We start from the raw sequence: 8,528 nt of genomic DNA, 5'->3' as shown, positions 1-8,528 counted from the left end.
GCCCACTTGCGCAAATTGTTGAGAGCGATACAGTGCGTAATCCAACTACACAAAGTGTGCTTTGTCTAGCGAGAGAACGCGCTAGGATTGCAGACCGAATTTGTTGACGCAAATTCGTTGCTGCAATCCACTTGCGACTGTCTTACAGTGCGATTACCTGCCCTTTCAGGGCGGAATTCCCTACCTTTCGGTAGGTTCGTCGTGGGGTTCCAGCCCCCACATCACCCTCTCCCACCCCACCAGTCCCCTTTCCTAGTACAACACCCATTCGTGTCGTGATGTCGCAAAGGGGCAAAGCCCCCAGGAAACCTCCTGACAGGGGAGCTCCCCGAACTGTTGTGCGTCGGGATTTGAGAAACCCGACCAAGCTGGTCCCCGCCACTGAGCTGGGGACCTTCCACGCTCGCCCGGCATCCAAGGGCACCCCCTCTGCCCTCGCGGGAAGCGGCAATGATGCCGCCGACCGGGAACCAGGCAGAGGGGAAAGATGCGCACAACCCGGCCCATCTAAAAGACGCGCACCGCCGTCGCCGACCTCGCCCGCTAGAGGCGACAAACGGAGGGACGTAGAGGAGTCCCCCCCCCGCGACCTCGACCTAGTGAAGGCGCCGCCGACGCCGAGAATCCGGCTCGTGGACAGGGGCTACCAACCCCTACCGTCCCAGTCGGGTACCGTGCGGCGAAAGCCTTCACCCCCTCCGCGCTCACCCTCCCCCCCGCCGGATAGCGGGAGCGAGGAGGGAGGGGAAGACAGGCGTTTTTACGGGAGGCTCCAAATGCACGACCCTTCGGCAGTGGGGTCAGATTCCTGCCAAGGACGGACGACGAATTCCGAGCCGTCCAGAGATACCTCATAGAAGCCAGCGAGAAGGACCCAACTATAAGTTGGTACTTCTATAGTCTGGCCTCGGAACTGCCCACCAAGGTGGCGATACGGGGCCTCCCCGCCGACACCCCCAATGAGAGGATAGTGGATGCCCTACAGGATAAGGGATTCGGAGTGCGACTGGTGCGGGGTATTCCTGCCCGTCGCGGTCGTCCCGGCTGTATCTTCCACGCTCAATTCGACCCCATGGACAAGGATGAGCTCGCACGCTTATATGCGGTGGACGAGCTCCTGTACATGCGTGGCGTCGTCGTTGAAGCGTGGAAGCCGGCATCTGTGTTGCCTCAGTGCCACAGATGCCAGGCATTCGGCCATGCGTCGGCCAATTGTCACCGGCCCGTCAAATGCGTTCGCTGTGGTGGGGAGCACCCGGCGGCGAACTGCGACAGGCCGCGTGACCAAAAGCCGACCTGTGCCAATTGCGCAAAGCCGCACACCGCCAACGACCGGAAGTGCCCGGTGTATAAAAGAGAGGCCCGGCAGAGGGAATCAAACCCCGTCCCCCCGTCCCCACTGCGACGTCGACGGCGCCCACGGCGCAGCAACGGCGGCGCAACAATCCCACCGCGGCGCCTCGTACATACGTCGCCCAGGCTCCCCCTCCCGTAATAACGGTCGAGGAAACCGCTGGCGCCAACCTAATGGCGCGCCGCCGCCGAAGACGCGGCAAGAAGAGGCGCGGAGATGAGCCCGTGACGGCATCAACCCCAATCCCCTTCCTACCTGATCCCACCCCAATATTTGCGTACAACGCACCCCCCTCCCTTCCCATGCATGCCGTCCCAAATCAGGGCCCGCGTGCAGCGCCACGTCGCCGCCAGGCGGCGCCACCGGCACACAATGTGCCGAGAGTGGCATTCAAGCCGCTTTTGGCGGACGTAAGACGCGCACCTCCCGCGCCTCCCACATACACCGCATACCCCGCGCGGCGTTCGGCACACGCCGCGCCCGCGCCCTTCACACAAGCGCCCGTCGACAGAGCATTAAATATGCTAATTAGCCTGTTGACGGAGCTGCTAACAACACTTGCGGCCGGCGCAGATACTAAGTCGGCGGCATTAAATGGATTGGCCAAAATCCAACAGTACACAAATGGCGGGTACTAGCCTGCGCATTGTGTACTGGAACCCCGGGGGAATAAAGGATAAAGTCCAGGACCTTCGTCTCCTAGCTCGCACCCAGGATGTGCACATCATACTCCTGGGTGAAACGAAGCTCACAGAAAAGGAGACGTTGAGGGTGCCTAACTACCACGTGTATAGACGCGACGAAACGTCACCGGCGGGCATTGCGTACCGCGGTACGGCGGTACTAGTCCGTCGAGACGTAGTCCACGTGGAGTTAGAGCGCCCCGAGTTCCGCGTCATGCGCTCCATAGGAGTCAGCATCAACGTCGACGGCGCGGAACTGAAGGTCCTGGCAGCTTACCGTCCCCCGGGACTGGAATTCAGCCCCTCCGATGTCCGGAACGTTCTGGATGGGAGGAGTCCCACCCTGCTTATGGGCGACCTAAACGCGAAGCACACGGCTTGGGGTTCCCGTCTGTGCTCGCCGATAGGTCGAAGACTCCTCCAGGATTCGCAGATCCACGGGTACGAGGTGTTGGGCCCAGCGCACCCAACCCACGTACCCTCAAATCCCACACATAGCCCAGACGTTCTGGACATTGCCCTAGTGCAGGGTGTGCCTTGCCCGGTCTTACTGGAGGTGCTGTACGACCTTGACACGCAGCACCTCCCAGTTCTAGCCACGCTTGACCTCTCCACCACCACCACACCGACGAGACCGTCGAGGCGGCGGATGGATTGGCGTGTTTTTCGCGCAGAATTGGAGCATCTACACCACGACGGCGAACTATCATAGCCAGCGGGTGTCGAAGCCGCCTCCACACTCATAACGGAGCGAATTCGCACCGCAGTGGAGGCGGCAACTACCACAATAAACGTGGCTTCTCGCCGTCGAGAGGAATTGCCACACCATCTGCGCGAAAAACTCGCCCGGAAAAAGAATCTCCGTCGCCTATGGGCCCGAACCCGTTGCCCGCGGGTCAAGCGTGAGCTCAACTGCTTGGCTGCAGAGCTGTCGGAGGGAGTGCGGAATTGGCGTGGGGCCGCCTGGGATGGTGTCATATCCCGGGCCGGCGAACACGAAACCAACCTGCACCAACTCAATCGACAGCTCACCAATGCACGACCCCCGTCTGCCCGTTGCTTGACGAGACGGGCAGACGTCGTTACGCAGCCCAAGACCGGGCAGAAATCCTGGCACAGCACTTGGAGGGGCAATTCACGGCCAATCCAATCGCCGCCGACGCACCCAGCACTGTCGTCGAGCACCACGAGCGAGTCGTACGTCGCGTATGTGAATTCCGTACCGCTCCGTCGCCGGACGTTACCGAGGTGAGCTTCGTCTCGCCCGGCGAGGTAAGGCGGCTCGTCAGCCGCCTACCGAAGCGCAATGCGCCCGGAGCGGACGGGATCAGCACCGCAGCGCTCGCACGGCTGCCCCGTAGAGCCCTAGCGTGTCTAGCGAGGCTCTACAACGGCATACTCCGGACCGGCCACTTCCCTACCAACTGGAAGTTGGGTAGAGTCATAGTCCTCCCGAAACCCGGCAAGGACAAGCGCCTGCCGGCAAGCTACCGGCCCATCACTCTGCTCTCGCACGTAGCAAAGTCGTTCGAGCGCCTCCTGCTCCGCCGCCTGAGACCGACTCTGTCGCCTCGCGACGAGCAGTTCGGTTTCAGAGGCGGACACTCGACGACTTTGCAGCTGACGCGCGTGCTCCACCACATGGCTGTCGAGCACAACCGCGGCCACTACACGGTCGGCGTATTTCTCGACATAGAGAAGGCGTTCGACCGTGTGTGGCACGACGGTTTGGTGTCAAAGCTGCTCGACACCAACACGCCGTCAGCATACGTGCGAGTAGTGGACTTGTTCCTCTCGGGCCGGAGCTTCTACGTTTCGGTCGAGAACTGTGACTCTACCACACGCCCAATCGCCGCCGGAGTCCCGCAGGGCAGCTGCATTTCGCCAGCGCTCTACGCGACGTACACAGACGACATCCCCACCTTGAGGGATGAGCTCCGAGAGGGAGAGAGGGATGTCGTCCTCGCTCTGTTTGCCGACGACAGTGCCTTTCTTACGTCGTCTCGCCGAGCCTACGCAGCCGCTCGCAAAATGCAGCGGCTGTTGGACCTGCTCCCCGAGTGGCTGGATAAGTGGCGTACCACCGTTAACGTGGGTAAAACGGTGGCGCTGCTTACCCGCCCTGGGTGCAAATACCCGCCGCCCCTCTTACTGAGAGGCCAGCCCATACAGTGGGAACGCACAGTGCGTTACCTAGGGGTAGAAATCGACCGGTCGCTGCGTATGAAGCCGCAGGTGAACCGGGCTGTCACCCAAGCCAAGGCCGCGCGCGCTATGCTGCGACCGGTCTTACAATCCAGGCTGCAGCTGCGGACGAAAGTAGGCATTTATAAGACCTACATTCGTTCGCGGCTCACATATGCCGCCCCCGCATGGTACGCACTGTGCTCGGCCTCACAGCGGCGGAGACTGCAGGTCCAACAGAACGCCGCCCTCCGTCTGTGCACAAATGCCGGACGGTACGTCCGTAATGACGTGATCGCCCGCGACCTCAAGGTCCCATCGGTGGAGCAGTTCGTCGTCCGGTTGACGCGCGCGATGTTCTCGCGCGCGGACAGCGGGCGCGAAGCGCACCTGCGCGACCTCGCCCCTCTCCACGCGCGCCCACCGGACGCCACTCGCGCGCTCCCGCGCGACCTACTCTCCACCGAGTGATCACGTCATTCACGTGACGTGGCGGCGTTAAGCCGGCTCGGCGAGCGACATAATGATTCCTGCCACACAACGCCCACAGGCGGCTGCTGAGAAGCAGCCGCCCTCCGGCCGGCCGGCAGGTCGGCCGGTAAAAGAACGACGCTGGGGTGGTTCACCCCAGCAGAATGCCCGGGCAAGGAGCGCAAGCTCGGGGCCCGTACCCAGCGGTCCAGTTAGGACCAGCGGACGACCCAATAATAATTCTCATTCATTAAATTACAATAAGTAGGTATTTATTTTTTTTAATAGAAGAACTATGTCACTAATGTCATTAATTGCTATAATTGCCAGGGTGACCGCGTGGAGGTTGATATAATAGAGTACACTTGTATCAGATCAATCTAATTAATAATTCCCTCTTCAAGTTTCGAAATTATGAGCGATCAGATAAATATATAGTACTTGCATACCTGTCAAAATCTCTCTATTTTGCCGTCGTCGAGTAAAAATTATGCATTGCAATTCGTTCCACAAATAAGAGTATAATACAAAATGATGAAATTTTACTGTTTGCAAAGACTGATTAAAAGCACCATCGAATAATGCGCTGTAATATCCTGTTATCGATTATTCGAAAAAATCGTAAAATCTGCATTTATTTTTAATATGGCAACACTTTCTAAATAAGTATTACTAGAATAATATTGTTTTCTTGTTCAGCTGTTTTATATTTACTGAAATTTTTTTATGTTTAATTTATCATAATAATATAGTAAGTACTTATTATTTGAAAATATAAATTAAACATTTAAAATACGGAGCGTTGTGGTGATGGGATGTCAGGGAAATTCTAGGTGAGGGAGCAAAGTTTTAGACGGAACTTATGATTTTTCGGACTTAGACCGAAATTTAGAATGAAAATTGACCGAAATCCTACATAGGTTTTACGCTACTAGACGGGGATACTGTAGGCACCCTAGGACAATAAAAGTCTTGTGTGAAAACTGAAGATAGTATGAAAGAACGACGGCTGAAACCGAAATTTGTATATTTTTTTAAAATTTTCAGTCTAAATTACTGATTTCAGAACAACTTGGTGATCCAGAGAAACGACCTACAGGCAGGTGAAGGTGATCACTAGCACTCTAAGACAACAGAAGTTTCTGAAGCAGACGATCTGGTGAGTATTGAACGATGAAATTGTGTATTTTATAGTAATATTAGCTTAGGTAATGGGATACGAAACGACCGGATGGAATCAACAACGAGAATAAGATTGCGACTACTTAGGCACAATTTAGAAGAATCAATGTTTTAACTTAATAATATTTAGTATCGAACGAGGATGGTGTCAATCGTCGGAAGGGGGGATGAGCTGTTTCTGGGAACAATACTCAATACTCAAAAAATTCTAAGTGCGGAGGGAGGATTTATTAATTTTTAACGGTTTTTACAAGAAGTTTACTAAATGGGGTATTGATTTGTGGTGGGGTACTACTTTTAGGTAATGGGGTATGAAACTATACTGGATGGAATCAACAACAAGAATACGATTGCAAATACTACAAAAAAATATGTGACTAGTTCTATTCCTGCTTTTTATCTCACCTATATTAGTATTAATATTTTTTTATTATCTTTCTTATTTTTTTTGTTACCTTTATGTCTAAGTCATATACACACACACGAACTCATATATACCCTTTATAACTGCATCAGAGATTCATTCTATACAATTCACAATTTATTTTACTCTATTTACAATAACATATTTAAATCTATACATACACAGTCATACGCCCTGATATACAAATACTTATACACAAATTTTAATGATAATAACTATTACATTGAACATAGTTATTACTATTATAAACACATCTACACACTGACTAACTTAAGATTTTGGAATGTTGGGTTTAGGTTAAATGTACAATTCTTTACTCTTGATCTAATAGACACACAAATATATTACATCTCTATGAATAATTTAACTTGTACGACTATTTTAAAAAATTCGCTAACATAGACATTTTAAATTCAAATTTAGATCATTTTACTCCTTCGACAGCATACACGGGTAATTTAAATGAAGTTAAAAAATACATAAGTAAAAATAATAATAAACTTACCGTCATTACCCAAAACATTAGAAGTGTCCAGAAGAATTTCTCTCAGATGGAAGTATATCTAGAGAATTTGGAATGTGAAGTGGATATTATAATATTAACTGAATGTTAGTTAAAAAAAAACGTGCTACCCCCTCCGTTAAAAAAAAAAACTTAACTAATTATTTGGAAAGTTTTTTTTTAGCGCAAGTTTTGTAGGTTTTAGTTAATTATTTTTATTTTCTTTGTTTTCTTTCTTTTTTTCTTTTTATTAATTAGTTAGGTTTGTTAGGTTTGTATATATAGGTAGGTTAAGTCAGTTAGGTTGAGATAGTTTGAGCGTTCCACATTTTTTTTTTTGGTTCTTTCTGGTGTTATTTTAGCGCAAGTCTTGCAGTTTTTGTTTCTTTTCTTTCTTTTCTTTCCTTTTAATTAGTTAGGTTAGTTAGGTTTGTATATATAGTTAGGTTAGGTTAGTTAGGTTAGCATAGTTGTTTTTGGTGGGCCGTCGGAGCTGGGGTAGAATGCACCTGCGATCCCCTGGCTCCGGCATAGGCGCTCGTAGGTACACCGTGTGGTTTTTTAGTGGGTACAAGACCCACACACCACCTCGCCATCCCTCCGGCGGGGTGACGGTCTTTTGAAGATTTTTCCACACGTTAAAAAAAAAAAAAAAAAAAGTTGTTTTTGGTGGGCCGTCGCCGTCGGAGCTGGGGTAGAATGCACTCGCGAATCCTCTGGCTGTCGGGGCCCCGTACAGGGCCATGGACCGCACCACGCCGAGGTATAGGCGGCGGGAACCTTCTCCCGGGCCCCTCACGTTTGGCAGCAGCCAGCTAAGAGCGCCGGCGGCTGCCATAAGGCGAGGGACCAGGTTCCGGACATGAGCGCGGAAGCTCCAACGGCTGTCCAGGTCAAGCCCCAAATACCTAATACAGGGCTTGACCCCCACCCTCTGGCCACTGACGACCAGCTGGGCATCCGGAGGTGGCGCGCGCCGAGGCCCATGAAAACATAGGACCTCGGTCTTCTCCAGCGCCACCTGGAGCCCAAGCCTCCTTATTCGGCCGACGACCAGTGCCACGCTTGCCGTGGCAAAGCGGGTAGCTTCCCGTAGGTAACTAACTATGCTTTCCCGGCCACAAAGCGGCCGGATGTTCGGCGGCCCCACACTGCGTGGTTTGCGCAGCGGCAGGTCGCCCAGCTGCCCACGGGGTGGGGGCCAAAAAGCGCCCCCAGCCCCGCAACAAAAAGAAGGGATCCGCACTGTCGTCGGCCCGCGGCAATGGCCGCCGGGAGAGGCTGAGGTGATGGACACCGGTTAATAATGGCAGTCCATCGCCTCCTGCAGGGGAATCTGAACCACTGCGCGCGCGCCCAGGATCTGCTTCTGCAGAGCGCGGTGCAGTGGGGAGTTGACCTTGCAGTGGTCGCCGAACCATATCGCGTCCCACGAAGCGACCATTGGTTCGGCGACCCCTCTGGCCTGGTGGCCATTGTCGGCGCGGGCAACCCCGCGACCCCGCTCGTCAGCCGCCTATTCGGCGGAGCGGGGTACATAGGTGTGAGTTGGGGGGAAACCGTCGTTGTCGGGACATACTTCTCTCCGAACAGGACTCTCGCCGAGTTCGAGCAGTTCATGGATGGGCTGGGGGCCGCTATGGAGCTATACTCGGCCCGTCCAATGATGGTGATGGGGGACTTCAATGCCAAATCCACGGCATGGGGCTCCCCCATCACCAAACTCTC

At 53.3% G+C, this 8,528-nt stretch overlaps 1 protein-coding gene across 1 annotated transcript; it reads left to right on the top strand.

Annotated features, from left to right (window-relative positions):
* Positions 1–4,260: 4,260 nt before the first annotated feature.
* LOC131854529 (uncharacterized) lies at positions 4,261–4,674 on the top strand (the record flags this gene model as incomplete). Its single annotated transcript, XM_059205650.1, has 1 exon — positions 4,261–4,674. A coding segment is annotated over exon 1 (414 nt), but the record flags the coding sequence as incomplete, so codon positions are not given.
* Between the last annotated feature and the right edge of the window lie 3,854 nt (positions 4,675–8,528).

Source organism: Achroia grisella, unplaced genomic scaffold (assembly GCF_030625045.1).
Source record: "Achroia grisella isolate CSIRO2021 unplaced genomic scaffold, CSIRO_AGI_Agris_v1 utg1224, whole genome shotgun sequence".
Lineage (NCBI taxonomy): Eukaryota > Metazoa > Arthropoda > Insecta > Lepidoptera > Pyralidae > Achroia > Achroia grisella.
This window is presented reverse-complemented; position numbering and strand designations above follow the sequence as displayed.